We start from the raw sequence: 18,856 nt of genomic DNA on the forward strand, positions 1-18,856 counted from the left end.
TCCTGACGGAACTTGGAACAATTCCACAGGGCCTGCAAAAGGAGCTCCTCTGCCAGGCATTTGGTTGAGGTCGACCTGTACCATCACTTCCCAAGGGCCCTCCTCCTGAGCCCCCTCCTACGGCACCCACCATAATTCTGCCGAACCCACTGGGCTATCAGTACGAGTTAATTTAATGTTTTCCAACTGTTTTTCTCCTGTTCCATGTTGCTTGTTGTCTCAATTCATTCATAATTGTTAACCTAAGTTATTGGTATTGTTTCTTCTTTATGTGAACCACCCTGAGCCTTCAGCGGTATATACATTTAATAAATAAATAAATAGTGGTGATTTGAAAGACCTCTGCCAGTCAGAGTAAAGAAACTGGACCTTGACAGACCAAAGCTCTGGCCCATAAGAAGGGAGCTTTATGCACTTATGGCTTCCTCATGTGTACAAGGCACTGCTAGGCTCTAATCTGGATACTTTCTCAGTGTTATGCTTCTGTGGTTCATTCATACCAGGAACCCTTGCTGCGAGGAACTTCAATTCCGTGTGGGTCATATCACTGCTTCCTTCAGGATTAAACTGCTGCTCTTCCCTTAGATTCATCCCCAAGCACGATGAAGGTTGCTCCCGTTCTCTGTTTTTAGCCAACAGAACACATTTTACTATCTTTCACCTCTGTTGCCTATCAACCAGGAGTTGTCCCCAGGAATTCTGCAAATGGAGACTGGATACAATGAAACTGTGTGCAAACTTCTGCATAGGGAATTGAGGGCAACCCATACCAAGACATAATTGGCGCACCCATGAGTGTGCTCTTCGCAAGGAGCCCGTAGGCAGGAAAAGTAGAACCCAATCCTCCACACTACTCGCAGGGGCAGGCAGGGGATCGCTTCCACACAAGAGCAACATTGGGGGGGGGTGCATTCTAGGCTGTGGCAGGAGGGGGAAAGGGAAGTTGCCAGTTGGGTGTAGCGTTTAAGGGCGGCAGCCTCTAATCTGGAGAGCTGGGTTTGATTCCCCACAACTTTACATGCAGCCAGCTGGGTGACCTTGGGCCAGTCACCACTCTCTCAGAGCTCTCTCAACCTCACTGGGTGTCTGTTGTGGGGAAAGGAAGGGAAGGTGATTGTAAGTCGCTGAGAGACTCCTTTGGGTAGTAAAAATCAGGGCACACACACACAAAAAAGCTCTTCTTCTCTTGAGCAGAAATCACTTCCAACCAATGCATTTGCATGGAGGCAGAAACACACATGCCACTGTCTCCCACACAGAACGGCTGAACTGCAGGAGGCGCGCCATTTCCCAAAAGCGCTCCCTGCGTCAGAAGGTTGAGCAATCCCCATGGAAGGCAGAATCATTTCCCTGTTTACATTCTCAGCACCACTCGTGACCTTTGCCACCAGGTCTCTGCCTTTCCCTGCTGATACGTCACTGTGAGACTGCCTCTCCGCTGGGCTCCAGTGCCCAGAGTCAGCAAAGCAGGGCATAAAAGCACCTGAAGCCACAAAGAGCACCTGGCAGGTAAAATGGTGGGAGGATACTTCAGCCACCCTTATCTTTTGTTCTCAGATGCAGATCTCCACCACCACTGAGAAATGAATGGGGAAGGCCTGTATAGCTTATTGCCAAAGATACACACATGAGTGACAGGTATACGTGGCTATCTACATGTGGGTTGCTCGGAACATCCTCTGCAGCATTTTGCACGCAGTTTCATTTGCACTTGCAGAACGCCGAGGGGCAGCTACTGGATGATGGACAGCAGGGGGCGCCTCCTTCATTTCTAGCATGGCCTTCAAAGGTTTGTCCATTGCCTTCACATTTCAGTCCTTGCCTCAAGCGTCTTCGGCATCCACCCGGAAACGCACAGCATGGCTTCCAGCTGCCCTATATTTTATTTTCATCTCAGAAAAGAGAGTACAGTGTTTCCATTTTGATCTCCACAATAGCACTAGTGCCCTCATGTGGCCAAGAGGTGGAATTCCAGGGTATGAAGGGTTCCCCAGAACATGGATTCCTCAAGGACGCACAACTGTTGCTTGGCACCCCCTTGCAAAGTTGGCTACTGTACCTGCACCCTCCTGTCCGTGGCAGTTGTTCAGGTCGGCCAAAAGCTGGTTGAAGTCGTCCTGATGGGCAATCCAGTTGTCCTACAAACATGACAAACAAGAAGCAGGCAGTATTTTTACTTTTTTATGCAGCACAGGGTTTTACAGATTACATGATTAAAAGAGAAAAAAAAGATAGTTCCTGTCCCAAGAAGATTGAAATCTAAATTGGCACAGAGGGAGAAGTAGGAAAAGTAAGGAGAACAGGGAATTGGAAACTGGAGGGAATTTATTTTTGTGCCTAGACATTTTAGGACAATTCTTTCCAGATATCAGCAACCACAGTTCAGAACCCACACTACAGCTTCAAAGTGTATGGAGAAACTAGAGTTTAATGCTGTTCATTTAGCTTCAGCTGTCAGTCTTTTGAATGCTCTGGATCACATAATCACTCCCCTCCCTTGTCTCCACAATGTTACCGCTTCTGAAGCACAGGATGGACACTGAGACTTGTCGAAGTTGTGTGCCACTAAACCAAAATTAGAACAAACCGTGGTTAGCAAAACCCTCCGGTTCCCATCCTGGCTTTCTGGCTGATCACACGACATAGGTTGTTGTCTGATTCTTAACCTGACTCAGTGACTTCATCCACAAGTAATACCAATCCATACCGTGGGTTGTAAATTTTTATTTAGATATTTCTACCCTGCTTTTCCCCCCAGTGGGGACCCAAGCAGCTTACAACATCATTCTTCCTTCCTCGTTTTATCTTCACAACAACCCTGCGAGGCAGGCTTAGCTGAGAGTGATTGGCTCAATATCCCCAAGCTAGGTTTACAAATCCTAATCTGGTACTTAAACTGCTGTACCGCACTGACTCTCAACCCATAGTCTGGCATTACATAAGCGAACAATTGACTCATCTGCTTCCCCATGTGCTCCCTTCCTTTCATGTCAAACTAGAATTTGCCACTGTTGTAGTGTACTTGTCCTCCGAACCCAAACTGGAAGCCACAAGCGGAACTGGAAACAAAATAAGAAATCTGGGCAGTAAGTGCAGCACTGGGATGAGGGGTGGGAGAAAAACACGGAAACAGGACCTGAAGCTTGGCCACTCCTTGACCATTATATCCAAAGCAGGCCAGTGGCTCTTCGCTAAAATCAAAAATCTGGCCCAATCACAGCCAAGAAACATAAAAGCACAAAACCCGGTGCCGAGAAAAACTGAAGACTGGGTCTTCACAATGCAGATTGCTGCATTTGCATCCTGCTGCTTTTGCGTGCCCAGTTATGGCCCATTATGCACTGAGTGGAAGGTCCGCATACGGGGTGGAATAGTGGCGGCTAAAACCACCAATTATGCACGCTGCAGGCGGCAACCGGGCGCAGAGTCAACGTATGCCGCCAAAAAAGCTGTGTGGAGCTTCCTGGGACCAGGGCACAACCAGAAGTGGCTCCGGAGTAGCGCATGCATAATCGGATACTCTGGGTTTTGCTGCCGTTGTGTTCCGTCCCGTGCGTAAGTGGTTTGCTACACTTCATAGAATCATAGAATCATAGAGTTGGAAGGGGCCATACAGGCCATCTAGTCCAACCACCTGCTCAACGCAGGATTAGCCCTAAGCATCCTAAAGCATCCAAGAAAAGTGTGTATCCAACCTTTGCTTGAAAACTGCCAGTGAGGGGGAGCTCACCACCTCCTTAGGCAGCCTATTCCACTGCTGAACTACTCTGACTGTGAAAAACTTTTTCCTGATATCTAGCCTATATCGTTGTACTTGAAGTTTAAACCCATTACTGCGTGTCCTCTCCTCTGCAGCCAGCAGAAACAGCATCCTGCCCTCCTCCAAGTGACAACCTTTCAAATACTTAAAGAGGGCTATCATGTCCCCTCTCAACCTCCTTTTCTCCAGACTGAACATTCCCAAGTCCCTCAACCAAGTCCCAAGTCCCTCAACACTTCTTCCTCGTCTGCATTCTCCATGCCGCCGTTTCAGCGGCCGTACATAATAGGCCTATGTGAGTCACCAAGGATCCAAGCTGCATAGAAGCCCTGCTTCCAGACAATATTACAGCACACATAATATTTGCATTTAATAAAAACTCTGAATCTGATAGTTCTGAATCTGAGGCATTTTCATGCCAAATTTCATTCTGCTCACCTCATGGTTAATAGATGTTCCTAATCCAAGAGTGTTGTTCTTCACTCGCACTCTGATGTGCTCTGTCTTCCCTTGTTCTTGAGCCCCAAGTCCCTACACAAAAAGAAGGCAAGCAGGAATGTCAGGGACGCAGCAACCTGTTATCAGTTTGAAAATGTGCATTTCCAAACAACTCCACTCATATTTTTAAACATTTATTATTTCAGCATGGGGCTCCTTTCCAAGGAGAACTGCTTAGGATTGCTCTCTTGGTTATCTTGGATCCGAATGACGAAGAAGAAGAAGAAGACGAAGACGAAAGTTGGTTCTTATATGCCGTTTTTCTCTACCCGAAGGAGGCTCAAAGCGGCTTACAATTGCCTTCCCTTTCCTCTCCCCACAACAGACACCCTGTGGGGTGGGTGAGGCTGAGAGAGCGCTGATATCACTGCCCGGTCAGAACAGTTTTATCAGTGCCGTGGCGAGCCCAAGGTCACCCAGCTGGCTGCATGTGGGGGAGCCCAGAATCGAACCTGGCTCAACAGATTAGAGGTCTGCACTCCTCACCACTACACCAAACTGGCTCTCTGCATCAGGGCTCAACATAATCCACTTGCATTGTTGCTGAACATAAAGCAACATTCATCTTTTAAAACAGAGATGCTCCTCTGGTTGTTCTCCTGGAGCACAATTATTGTACCACAGAATTCACAATGCAACAGAGCATTACTGGAAAAAAAGAGGCAGAGTGGATTTCGAGACTGAACACTCCGGTCCCTAATGGGTCAAATTAAAGTCTGGAGTTGCTACAGCTCAGATGAGATAAAAGCTCTGTTCCACTTATACTCTTTTCTCTAAGCTTTAGCTGCTGAGGGAACTTCCGGACAACATTACTATACAGGTTATTTATATTCAACCTTGTTTAAGGTCTATCTGTGAAAACAGCCTACACTGCTGTGTTGAAGAACTGGGCTTCTAATAACATGCATTCTCTAGTATGTTCTAATAATAATAATAATAATAATAATAATAATAATAATAATAATAATAATACACCTGGTGCTTTACAATGCAAGTTTATAATGATATGTGTTTTATTATTTTTGAGACATCTATATATTATTTTAATAGATCCCCAACAAAGTAAAGGCAAAACCTGTAAAAGTCATCAAGTCTAAAAAAATACATTTTCCCCCCTTGCACCAACCGATTTTTTTGCCTTTTTAAAACTTGATTAAGAGGCTACGTGTTATACTAGAGTTTGTATTTCTATTAGAGAAGCAAGTTCATGAATCTGCAAAAACACCCAACACCACTTATTTCTACCTTATTTCAGCCTGGATGATGAGCAATCTGGCCACCAGGTTCCATGCAATGGTAACATTGAGACAAGATCACTGTGTGTGTGTGTTAAGTGTCATCAAGTCGCTACTGTGCGAATTAATGACCTCCAAAATGTCCTACTGTAAACAGCCTTGCACAAGTCTTGCAATAGGAGAGTTGTGGCTTCCTTTATCAAGTCAAGACATTGCATGTTGGGCCTCCCTCTTTTCCTGCTGCCTTCAGATTCTTCTAGCACTAGGTCTTCCAGCAATTCTTGTTTTCTCATAATATGACCAAAACACAATAGCCTCACTTAAGACATTTTAGATTCTACGGAGAGTCTGATCCACTTATTTGCCTTTTTGGTGGTCCACAGTATCTCCCCCTAGAATTCTGTAATAAGACTTTAATAAACTCAGAGACATGATGAGAGTCATCTTATGGACAAGAATGGTGGAAGAGAAAGGAGCAAAGGATGGGTGAGCTGTCCTTAAACAAAAGTTATTGTATGCTTAAGCCATGACTATTCCACCAAGATGGAAACATGGTAGGGGATCCAAGAAGCCAGAGAACCTCAGGAGGAGCTGAGGAAGAAAAAAGAAATGTTCAATAAATGGAGGGATGAACAGACCTCTAAAGAAGAGTATCTGCAGATTACAAAGCTCTGCAGGTTAGCCATCAGAGAGGTCAAAGCTGAGAGAGAGCTAAGACTTGCCAGGGAAGCCCACTATAACAAGAAAAGCTTCTTCAGATATGTGAAGAGCAAACATAAGGTAAATTTGGCAATAGGCTCATTGTTGGGTGACAATGGAAAGTCTAGGACAGAGGACAGAGAAAGCAGAAAGTACTTACTTTGCCTCTGTGTTTTCCCAAAAAAATATGGACACATCTAGGGATGATAGTAGGTAAGGTATTATGTCTGGGTGGCGGGCTGATATGGACAGAGAGGTTGTCGAGAGGCACCTGACTGCACTGGATGATGTGCACCTGATAGTGTTCAAAGAACTTTTTTTTTTTATAATTTTATTATTTATTATTATATAAAGCATTTACAGAGAAATTGAGAAGAAAAAGCGACCAGCTGATATGGTTTGCCATCTCTTTTAACATAGATATTCAGTTCCCATCACATATTATTCCTAATCTAGAAGTTTTTACCATTTTTCTTAGCCAAGTGATTGTTAATACATATGAGAGTATGATCTGTTATAAGAATACATTCTGTTATTATCTTAAATGATATTAGGTCAGTCTCCTTCATAAATTGGCCCTGACCCAAGAATTACTACTGCCGTCTTGTTAATGCCTATGAAGTATGGTTTGTCATCCTCTTTTAGCATACATATTGACATACATATTCAATTCCCATCGCATATTAATCCTGATCTAGGAGTTATTACCATCTTTCTTAGCAAAGTAGTTGTTGATACATATGAGGGTATAATCTATTATAAGGATATATTCTATTATTGTCTTAGATGATATAAAGTCAGTTCCCTTCATATATTGGTCCTGTCCTAAAAGTTACTGCTGCTGTCTTTCCCACAGGAAGCCAGGAGAATACTCCATTGTTCAACTCATCCTTCAGGTGGTCGCAGAAAATGAAATTGTGTTTTTTTCCATAGTAGAGTGTTTCTGATTGTCCTTCTGTCAAGGCCAAAGAAATCTCTTACTTGATTCTTGCTTGCAGTCGCCTTTGAGTAGGCTCTGAATCCTTTGTCAATCTGGATCTCTTCCTCTGGTCGCACAGGAATATCTCCTGATAGCTTCCTGGTTGCTGTCGCTTTTGAATAGACTCTTTTTATTTTGCTGATCCAAATCATTTCCTGCTCTGAATAGACTTCCAGGTTTTCGGTACTTTCCTTCCTTGAATCTGTTTTCCCAGGTTCTTCAAAGGTACTTTGGGTTTTTACATCTCTGGCACTCTTTCCCTCCAGTTGATTAACTTCCAGACATTGAAGTTTCGTTTGATTTATTGTTAGCTGAGCTACGTCATCAGCTGGTCTCTCCGGACCATGGGCTCCATCCAAAAGCTCCCTCTTAGTCCCACGGATTTCCTTTTCCAGCTTATTGACTGCTTTCAGTATCTTTGAGTTTCCTTTGCATAACAAATGGAAAAGCTGTGCCTTAGTTAATTCTTCCATAGTTCTAGGCAGTCACAAACTATAAACAGAAAGTCTCGTGAGGTCTCGCGGGAGCACGAGTGATCCCAAATTATCAGTTTGTCGATCTCCGTATCAAGTCAAATTCCCCCACTGAACTTTCACCAACAAATCTTCAAAGCTCTCTCTTTGTTTGGTTAGTGGGTATAATTAGCTGGGAGTCTCTCACTCGACGAAAGAGGGAATTCGCTTGTGAATTGGTTGGGGGGGGGGGAGGGAAGAGCTTGTGGGAGAAGAAAGAGAAAAGCCAGAAAGCTTTCAATTCTTACTGTTGCAGATTCCAGCTTCTGTCAACGCTCCTGTCAATCTGGTAAAAGATGGTCTGGGAAGAATGTAAGGTCAGCTGGTCGTTTCAAGCTTGTAAAGTTGTTTGCGACAAGGACGCCATCGTGACCTTGAGCACAGGCCGCTATTAATCCGGGGAGTTCGGTCCCCCTACCTCCCCACGGATCTGTAGGACCCTCAGGATGCCGTTCCCGGTTCCTGGGGCGACCGGTGAGCAGATTTGCGTATCTGCTCTGGTCAGCCAGGTGCAGAAGCTCCTGACCCTCGGCATGGCTTAAGAGCTGAACAGAAGTCCAGCTTTTTTATGGCGCCATCATCAGTCGACACCCCCTGATAGTGTTCAAAGAACTTTCTGGAGAGCTTGTAGAACACTTGTCCATCACATTTAGGACCTCCTGAAGGACTAGAGATGTGCCGGGAAGCTGGAGGACAGAGCATGTTATCCCAATCTTCAAAAAAGGGAGGAGAGATGACCTGGGAAACTACAGGCCAGTAAGTCTGACTTTAAAGGGGGCAATCTGCAAACATCTGAAGGACAATTTGTTGAACCAGGGAAGTCAGCGCAGATTTGTCTCCAACAGGACCTGCCAGACCAATTGCATGATGGGCTTACTAGATCACAGAAACTCAGTTGATGCTTTTTATCTGTCGCTTTGCCTATTTCACTTGTATGCGGAGCACATCATGAGAAAGGCGGGGTTAGATGAGTCACAAATTGGGATCAAGATTGCAGGGAGAAATATCAACAACCTCAGATATGCAGATGAAACCACTCTAATCGCAGAAAGCGAAGAGGAACTAAAGAGCCTTTTGATGTGGGTGAAGGAGGAGAGTGCAAAAGTTGGCTTGAAACTCAACATCAAGAAAACTAAGATCATGGCATCTGGTCCTCTCAATTCCTGGCAAATAGATGGGAAAGAAATGGAGGTAGTGACGGATTTTATTTTCCTGGTCTCCAAGATCACTGCAGATGGAGACTGCAGTAAAGAAATCTAGGCAGCATCCTAAAAAGCAGAGACATCACCCTGCCAACGAAAGTGTGTCTAGTCAAGGCTATGGTCTTCCCAGTTACAATGTACAGTGGTGAAAGTTGGACCATAAGGAAGGCCGAGCATCAAAGAATTGAGGCTTTTGAACTCTGGTGCTGGAGAAGACTCTTGTGAGTCCCTTGGACTGCAAGGCGAACAAACCAGTCAGTCCTAGAGGAGATCAGCCCGGACTGCTCCTTAGAAGGCCAGATCCTGAAGATGAAACTCAAATACTTTGTCCACCTCATGAGAAGGAAGGACTCCCTGGAGAAGAGCCTAATGCTGGGAGCAATTGAGGGCAAAAGAAGAAGGGGACGACAGAGAATGAGGTGGCTGGATGGAGTCACTGAAGCAGTCGGTGCGAACTTAAATGGACTCCAGGGAATGGTAGAGGACAGGAAGGTCTGGAGGATCATTGTCCATGGGGTCGTGATGAGTTGGACACAACTTTGCACCTAACAAAAACATCTGGATTTCAGTAAGGCTTTTGACAAGGTTCCCCATAATGTTCTTATGGGAAAACTCGAGGGCTGCAAACTGGATTTCTGGATGGTTATGTGGATAGGGAACTAGTTATGAAACCACACCCAAAGAGTAGTTGTTAATGGTATCTTATCAAGTTGGGGGTAGGTGAGCAGTGGAATGCCACAGGGTTTGGTACTGGGTCCTGTATTTTTCAACATTTTTGTCAATAATCTGGATGACAGGGTGGAAGGGGCACATTTAAATGTGCAAATGACACCAAACTGGGAAGAGTAGCATACAGTCTAAAAGACAGAGTTCAACGAAATCTGAACATGCTGGAAAAGTGTTCTCAAGATGCAATTCAGTAAGAAGTGCAGAGTCCTACATCTGGGTCACAAAAATGAGAAACATGTATACTGGATGAGAGATACACTTCTGCGTAGTAGTGTGTGAACAAGATCTACTGTAAGCTAAATATGAGCAGACAGTGTGATACAGTGGTTAAAAAGGTAAATGCAGTCTTGGGCTGTATCACTAGAGGCATTACATCAAAATTGCAAGATGTCATAGTCCCACTGTATTCTGCTTTGGTCAGACCTCACCTGGAGCACTGTGTAGTTCTGGAGGCCTCGTTTCACAGAATCATAGTATCATAGAGTTGGAAGGGACATCATGGGTCATCTAGTCCAACCCCCTGAACCATGCAGGGTACTCACAACCCTATTGCTCAACTAAAAGGATGCTCAACCAAAAGGATGCAGACAAAATTGAGAGGGTAGAGGAGAGCAGCAAGGATAATTCAGGGCTTTGGTTCAACCTCTGTGATGAAAAACTAAGAGACTTGGGAATGTTCAGTCTGGAGAAGAGGAGGTTAAGAGGGGACATGACTGCTTTCTTTAAGAAAGGGGAAGGGAGTGGTTCTGATTGGCAGCAGAGGATAAGACCCACAGTAATGGCTTTAAACTACATGTAGAATGGTATCAGAAAGATATCAGGAAGAAAATTTTCACAGAGTAGTTCAGTAGTGGAATCAGCAGCTTAAAGGACCCCCTTGCTGGCGGTCTTTAAGCAGTGGTTGCACAGCTACTTATGGATGATTTAGGCTGATCCTGCACTGAGCATGGGGTTGAATTAGATGGCCTGTATGGCCCCTTCAAACTCTATAATTCTAAGTCTTCACTATTTTCTTCCAACAATGTAATGTCATCTGCATGTCAAACTGTTAATGTTCCTTTGATAAGTATTCACTCCACCTTCATCTAATTCTAATCCAGCTTCCCTTATGTTGCATATATAGAAGAAATAGAGAAATAGAATACTCCTTGTTTGACATCTTTGCCCATGGGAAAGGACTCTGTTTCTGTATTCTAGCCTAACAGTGGCCTCTTGTTCAGAATATAGGTTGCATATCAAAACAACCAGAGGTTGTGGCACACCTGTTTCTTTTAAAACCAGCCATAGCCTTTCATGATCCACAGTCAAAAGCTTTACCATAATCTATGAAACAGAAGTTTTCTTCAGAAATTCTCTTTTATGCTCCTCTAACCAACATAAATTTGCAATATGATCCTTAGTGACTCTTTTCTCAATCCAGCTTGATCATCTGGCATCTCTCGTTCAATACAGGATACGCCTTTGTTGTAAGATTTGGGTATCACTTGTGTAAGAAATTAAGACATGGTCCAATAGTTGCTGCAGACTTTGACATCTCTTTGGGAACTGGAATACAGATCGAGCATTTCCTGTCTGTGGACCATTATTTTGTTTTCCAAATGTGCATAATCTTGTTGCTACTGTAATGCATTCTAAATAGATCTTCCTTTGAAATCAAATTGGAGACTCCAAGAATGCTACAGCTTGGCTACTACTGGGAGCCGGGAAGAGCATAAATACCACGGCCACTTTATTTTCAGTACTTTGGCTGCTTGTCAGTTACTAAGTAAAATTATTGGTATTGGCGATCAAATACAAAACTCTACATGTCTGTAAGATTGCCTCTCCCTCTATGCTCTGCCATAAGCTTTGCTTATCTGAGCAGGGCCTTCAGTAGGTACCAATTTGCAAGTGGCAAGATCAACAACTTCCTGTAAACGTTTTCTTCTAGTTTTCTCTGAAGTGGCCCTCCCCCTGTGAAATGGCCTGCCTGAGGTTTCCACATGGTTGACATTATATTAATTTATTATTTATTTATTAGATTTATAAACTGCTTGGGGCAGAGTACAATAGTGTAAAACAGAATTGTTCAGAATGGTATTTTTATAAAGGGAATACGGCCTTATCATAATGGACTGATCCAAGAAAAGGCATTAGGTTACTAATTATGTATTCTCCATTGTATAGCAACGAATGCTTAATTCTTATGCTTTCTTCAGCCAAAAAAATTTCTACCATCCTAGGATTAGTCACTGTTTACATTGTGTAATCCATCTTGAGTCTCAGTGAGAAAGGCAGACCACAAACAATACTAATAAATAAACATCTCTTGATGCATTCACTGTTTACTATTGATATTACCTTGCCTTTTGACCAGCCCATCTTTTCCAACATTTTCTGGCCAAATTTTGATTCATCTTTACTCCATGTGCTATTTCGGGGATCCACAGACCATTTCTGTTTGCGACGTGCTACAAAAAGGAAATAAACAATGAAGGATCCATCTGAGCAAGTCTCTCCCACTGGCTAGTCCCCGATGCCTTTTAAGGATATCAACAGAATAGTTTCCTCCTGTGATCTGCTTACACAGAAGAGCAACTCAGTTGTCATCCTTGTGAGATGAGAACCAGAGGACAGGGCAAGGCAATTTGGAAAAGACAAATGTAGCAGGGCAGTTAGGACCCTTCCCTGCACTGCCAGTTGTTTTTTTAAAGTATGATGCAATAAAGTGGCCATTCAGATGCTCTACTGCTTACATTTATCACACTGTTATTGGTGGGACTCCATATAGCTTTTAAGACTCAACAACGAAAACGAAAGCTAAGGTCTCAGTCCTGGCACAACTGGAATTATGAAATACATTCTGAATTGAAGTCACAAGTTGTTCATTTCTTCCTCCTCCCTACCCTACAGAAAGAAAATCCCAAAACTCTAAGGCATTTAGAGGTAAGTGTATGGAACCTCACAACTGCCACAATAAAGGGAACTATGTATCACTAGAAATCCATATTGAGACATATATGAGTCATACTGTTACTTTAAGTGATTTAACACAAAGAAGAGACTTGAGTTATGTTAAATGGGGTCACAGGGAATGGTACACAAAAGCTTATACTCAGTAAAACATGGCAGTTCTTAACAATGCCAATGGGCTCAAACTTTTTTCTTCTATTTACACTTGTTCATGTTTTTGAGAACACATTAGATTGCCATTAATTTGGCTTCCCAGATGTCAGGGAAGGGAGTTTAAGGTAAGAAACCACGACGGGGACAGGGGGGAGAGAAGAACTTCTTAGCTGGATAAGAGCTTTCGCTAGTCACTCAATTCCTAAATCCATCATGCTCAGCCCGTGAGCCACAAGGCACGCAGCCAGGCTCTTGTCCCCGAACCTGCCGGAGCAGAATCAAGGGGAGAACTTGTGAGAACTCTGCCACTGATTTCTTCTCTCTGCCCCCACCTGGAACTCCTTGCTACCTTGTCCGTCTCTATCCCTCTCTCGCTTGTTCCGTCGCACAGAAGGAGAGAATACTTAGCCATGCCAGCTTCACACTCACGTTCCGCCAGCATCGCCATCGTGGACCGGTAAAGGGGCCTTCTTCCCAATTAGGCGCGCGACAAAACGTCACGGGCGATCATTTTGGCGAGACGACTGATGCGGCTGTCTATAATGATGCCTGATCAAAAAAAAAAAGAGGAAAGAAAGAAAACGTCGTCGTATGCTTGATTTGCAAAACAAGGCCCCAGCTGGGGTGGAGTGGGGCGGATGAAGGAGGTGAGATAGCCTGGAAGAAATTTACTCCCAGATCTGTTTTTAAAATGTAACAGGCGATACCGCAGTCACCAGGATTCCTATCGTGGCTGAGGCTGTGATTCGGCGTGGAAGAGGGGTGGTTTCTCCGCTGCGTGATTCCGGTTACTGGCTTCGGTTCCCCGCTCTTTCAGTCTCAAATACCTGCCAAACGACAACAGGTGACATTTCCTCACGAGACAGTCCTTAACCTTAGAACTTTTATTTGCTCAGCAACCTAGTGCCATAAAAGTCATACCCAAACATATTTTTGCATGTATTTATATGTATACATATGCATGTGTGTGTACACGCACACGCACACAGGGCACACTTCCTTCTGGAGGCTGATCCCTATGTGGAAAGGCTAAAGAAACTGGGGGTTTGTTGTTTGCAATAGACATGAGTGTGAATAATGAGTTGATGTAATACTCCCACCCACCCACCCCAAAAAGTTACACAACAATCCTATGTTGTTATGTGCGAAGTCGTGTCCGACCCATCTCGACCCCATGGACAATTATCCTCCAGGCCTTCCTGTCCTCTACCATTCCCCGGTGTCCATTTAAGTTTGCACCTACTGCTTCAGTGACTCCATCCAGCCACCTCATTCTCTGTCGTCCTCTTCTTCTTTTGCCCTCAATTGCTCCCAGCATTAGGCTCTTCTCCAGGGAGTCCTTCCTTCTCATGAGGTGGCCAAAGTATTTGAGTTTCATCTTCAGGATCTGGCCTTCTAAAGAGCAGTCAGGGTTGATCTCCTCTAGGACTGACCGGTTTGTTCGCCTTGCAGTCCAAGGGACTCGCAAGAGTCTTCTCCAGCACCAGAGTTCAAAAGCCTCAATTCTTTGACGCTCGGCCTTCCTTATGGTCCAACTTTCGCAGCCATACATTGCAACTGGGAATACCATAGCCTTGACTAAACGCACTTTTGTTGGCAGGGTGATGTCTCTGCTTTTTAGGATGCTGTCTAGATTTGCCATAGCTTTCCTCCCCAGGAGCAAGCATCTTTTAATTACTTTGCTGCAGTCCCCATCTGCAGTGATCTTGGAGCCCAGGAAAATAAAATCTGTCACTATCTCCATTTCTTCCCCATCTATTTGCCAGGAATTGAGAGGGCCGGATGCCATGATCTTTGTTTTCTTGATGTTGAGTTTCAAGCCAACTTTTGCACTCTCCTCCTTCACCCGCATCAACAGGCTCTTTAGTTCCTCTTCACTTTCTGCCATTAGAGTGGTATCATCTGCATATCTGAGGTTGTTGATATTTCTCCCTGCAACCCTGATCCCAATTTGTGACTCCTCTAATCCCGCATTTCTCATGATGTGCTCTTCATACAAGTTAAATAGGCAAGGCGACAGTATACAGCCTTGCCGAACTCCTTTCTCAATTTTGAACCAGTCAGTGATTCCATGTTCAGTTCTCACTGTTGCTTCTTGACCTGCATATAAATTTCTCAAGAGACAAATAAGATGCTCTGGTATTCCCATCTCTTTAAGAGCTTGCCACAATTTGTTGTGCTCCACACAATCAAAGGCTTTAGCATAGTCAATGAAGCAGAAGTAGACGTTCTTCTGGTACTCCCTAGCTTTCTCCACGATCCAGCGTATGTTGGCAATTTGATCTCTAGTTCCTCTGCCTCTTCGAAATCCTGCCTGTACTTCTGGAAGTTCTCGGTCCACATATTGCTGGAGCCTAGCTTGTAGGATTTTGAGCATAACTTTGCTAGCATGAGAAATTAGTGCAATGGTGCGGTAGTTTGAACATTCTTTGGCATTGCCCTTCTTTGGGATTGGAATGTAAACTGACCTTTTCCAATCCTGTGGCCATTGTTGAGTTTTCCAAATTTGCTGGCATATTGAGTGTAGCACTTTTACTGCATCGTCCTTTAAGATTTTGAATAGTTCAACTGGAATGCTGTCACCACCACTAGCTATGTAGGCCTATCATATGGCTTATGCCCAGGAAAGTGTTTTTAGGATTGGACTATTGATCCAGTGAAGCCAGTTGGTAGCAGTTTCAGAGTTCTGAAAAGTTGACCACTTTTTCATTCAGCACCTCATTAGCAATTTGTCATAATGGGGGCCACTAACACTGCTGAATTACTCAAGGACAGGATCACAACGGGTGTTACCTGTAGTTCATAAACAGAACCTCCAAGTGGAAGGCAAAGTACTCTAGGATAACAAGGAGTATTAACAGCAAACAGGTGGGTCCCTCATGCCTTTGAATGTTTTCTATACACATCTGGCTAGCCTCTGATGGAAACAATGCTGGAGCTGTGGAAAGTGCCAGCAAATCACAGCCAGTTTCTGGCGACACTATGGAGTTTTCAAGGTAAGAGACGTTCAGAGGTGTTTGCCATTACCAGAGGTGTTTGCCATTACCCTGGACCTTCTTTGTTGTCTCCCATCCAAATACTAAACAGGGCTAACCTTGCTTAGCTTCCATGATCTTATTTATTTGTTTGTTTCTTAGATTTACTCCTTGCCACTCTTGGCAAGCCAGCTCATAGCGGGTTACATAAAAAAAAATAAAACCACATATTACAAGTTAAAACTGTCCATACCCCCCTTTACAAAAATAAAATCCAGTGAAGAAAAAATGAGCCCCAACCTCCTCACCCTATTTTCCAGCAGCCCCCACCTGGTACTTCAGGGGAGAATACAGGGGAGCCATCAATTCGATAAAGGTCTGACTTGGAGGGGCCCCTCAGCTCTTCCACACCCGGGCCTCAACCAAAGACCAGATGGAAGAACTCCATTGTACAGGCCCTGCAGAACCACAACACTTCCTGCAGTGCCCTCAGCTCTTTCAGGTGCTCTGAAAAGACCCTGGACCTTGTCGAGGCCAGGTGAACCTCCCAGGGGCTGGCACCATCAACAAATTAGTACCCACAGAGTACAAGGCAGTACAACAGGCAGTCTCTCAGATACTTGGGCCCCACACCACGAAGGGCCTTAAAGGTCAAAACTAGAACCTTGAACTTGATCTGGGCTGCAACTGGCAATCAATGCAGCTGCCTCAGCATTGGCTGGATATGGGCCCTCCAAGGTGTTCCGGTGAGAACCCTAACTGCTGCATTTTGTACCAGCTGCAATTTCCAGGTCAAGGACAAGGGAAGGCCTACATAGAGCAAGTTACAGAAATCAATTCTGGAGGTGATGAAATTGAGTTAGCCAAGGCCAGCCTTTTTCAACCTTTTGACCATGAAGGAGCCCCCAAAATAATTTTTCAGGCATCAAGAGCCCCAGAAGTGGTCAGCTGGCCTCCCTGCCACACTCCTTGGAAGGGACATGTCATCAGAAGTGACATGAACACCCACATTAACTCTTCTGAGGAAAAGTGCTTGCATTCGAAAGCTCACGCTTTGAATAAATCTTTGTTGGTCTTAAAGGTGCTACTGGACTCTGGTTTTGTTGTGTTACCAACACGGCTACCCATTTGAATCTACCCGCATTAACAGGCAGGCTCAAGGTGGACTGAGGGGGTGAGAGACAGGAGGCTGTTTAAGGCAGAAGTAGGTATGCAGGCTCCACCCCCTCCCAGAGACCATGAGAAAACTCACTCATGCTCGGGAGGGGGACAAGGGGATAAGTGGAAGTGGCTGTCTCCCTAGCTTGTAGCTGAGTCCATTAAGGTAGGAAGTGAAAGGCTGTGGACCCCCTCCAGAGCTCTCATGGAGCCCTGGAGGCCCACACACCCCTGGTTGGGAATCCCTGACCTAGACCATCCATGCTGAACTAGATGAACCGTATTCTGATGTAGAAGGGCATTTCTGATTTTTAGGAAAATGTTAAACTTTCCTTCTTTTTTCTTCTTGCATTCCCATGTAAAACCACTAGCTGGCAATATGGAGTATCCTTTACTTTAATGAGGATCTCAGGAGCTCAGTTCTATATGTTAATAACCCTTTTCATGAGTGGTACTTAACGTTTCCAGTTCCCGTATCTGGACAGCCAAACATAGGCTTGAATAAATATTTGGTTTAAAACAGGCAATCTTCTGTTCTCTATTCTGATGAAACATTTTTGGTTGGTATATTTCACAAAACAGTATTCTTTTAGCAACTGGTGAAAATATCCTTGCTATCTGATTGCTATCTCATAACGAGCCCACAAATTTTGAGGTTCCCTGGCACTGCCTTTTATTCAGGTGTGGACATCCACAGTGAGGGTACATTCCTTCATAGAAATTCCAATTCTACAGAAAGGGCTGCCAAAAGGATGTATGAATGACAGCTTAACACACCGGGTCTCACAGCTTGAATAAATGTTTGTTGGTCTTAAAGCTGCTATTGGTCTCAAATGTTGTTGTACATCTGGTCAGTGTTCAACTGTCCTATTAAGCCATTGTTGTTGTTAGGTGTGAAGTCGTATCCGCCCCATGAACAATCTTATATTGACTTAGGCCATTAGTCCAACTTACTACAAATAGTCTAGTGTGTCTAGTAGCAGCTCTGCAGGAGCTATTACCAGAGATTCTTTGACAGAGTTCTTCCTCCAGGTAATGTTCTTGAATTGATTACTCCCTGTTTCCATTGAGCATACAAGCTTTATAGCTTGTTAAATTATGATGTGTGATGGACTGCACTTTTGAAAGCTTAGAAGGGTTAATTCTTCAAAGAACTAGAGAGCTTTGAGTGACAAGCCGTCCTAAGAGATCTGATTGTTTAGCATCATCTAAGCAGAGAAAGACTACTGGACTGGATGCTGAGGAGAGATGTGGTCTGATTTCAACCCTAGGTGAGACCAGTCAAGTAGTCACAGTTCTGGAATTCAGCCCTCACAGAGCAATTTAACACAGACATAAGAACTGAGGAAAGCTGGCAAGGAGGAATGGGTCGTTAGACAAAGACTTCTAGAAATCCAAAACATTCCTCAGGGTTCAAGAAACCCTAGAAGTGGTGCAATCATGCCAAATATGGTTGGGAAGCATAGCTATGCATACACCCACCCAGGGCTCCTCCACTTCCTAACCTCTCCAGCCCCATATATGGTCATATCACCCAATAAATGTTTAACAATTAAAAATAATAATTCCCGCCTATTTGGGAAATGTTCCGGGGACCATCAAGAAACCCTAAAGGTAAAGGTAAAGGTATCCCCTGTGCAAGCACCGAGTCATGTCTGACCCTTGGGGTGACGCCCTCTAGCGTTTTCATGGCAGACTCAATACGGGGTGGTTTGCCAGTGCCTTCCCCAGTCATGACCATTTACCCCCCAGCAAGCTGGGTACTCATTTTACCGACCTCGGAAGGATGGAAGGCTGAGTCAACCTTGAGCCGGCTGCTGGGATTGAACTCCCAGCCTTATGGGCAAAGCTTTCAGACGGCTGCCTTACCACTCTGCGCCACAAGAGGCTCTTCAAGAAACCCTAGGATTTCATAAAACCCTGGCTGAGAAGGCATTTTCAAGAGAGAGAAGAAAATCCCCTACCTAGTCCAACAGGATGTTGGTCTGGTGTGGTGAGAAACTG

The 18,856-nt window shown here is 44.4% G+C and overlaps 1 protein-coding gene and 1 long non-coding RNA gene across 3 annotated transcripts in view; one reads left to right on the forward strand and one right to left on the reverse strand.

Annotated features, from left to right (window-relative positions):
* PINX1 (PIN2 (TERF1) interacting telomerase inhibitor 1) overlaps positions 1-13,278 on the reverse strand; it is a 59,243-nt gene extending 45,965 nt beyond the window's left edge. Inside the window, exons 1-4 of one of the 2 annotated variants that reach the window (XM_077332256.1) lie at positions 13,149-13,278; positions 11,955-12,064; positions 4,199-4,291; positions 2,060-2,138 (exon numbers count right to left, since the gene is read on the reverse strand). In XM_077332256.1, coding sequence (XP_077188371.1) covers positions 2,060-2,138; positions 4,199-4,291; positions 11,955-12,064; positions 13,149-13,167 — 301 coding nt within the window. In that variant the 5' untranslated portion in view covers positions 13,168-13,278. Of the gene's footprint in view, positions 1-2,059; positions 2,139-4,198; positions 4,292-11,954; positions 12,065-13,051; positions 13,074-13,148 lie in introns of those variants that run through there. The other variant, XM_077332263.1, reaches the window with a different exon arrangement.
* Positions 13,279-13,464: 186 nt separating this feature from the next.
* LOC143835119 (uncharacterized) overlaps positions 13,465-18,856 on the forward strand; it is a 36,502-nt gene continuing 31,110 nt past the window's right edge. The window contains exon 1 of the long non-coding RNA XR_013230008.1: positions 13,465-13,563. This is a non-coding gene — a long non-coding RNA (uncharacterized LOC143835119). The remainder of the gene's footprint in view (positions 13,564-18,856) is intronic.

This window comes from Paroedura picta, chromosome 1 (assembly GCF_049243985.1).
Source record: "Paroedura picta isolate Pp20150507F chromosome 1, Ppicta_v3.0, whole genome shotgun sequence".
Taxonomy (NCBI): Eukaryota; Metazoa; Chordata; class Lepidosauria; order Squamata; family Gekkonidae; genus Paroedura; species Paroedura picta.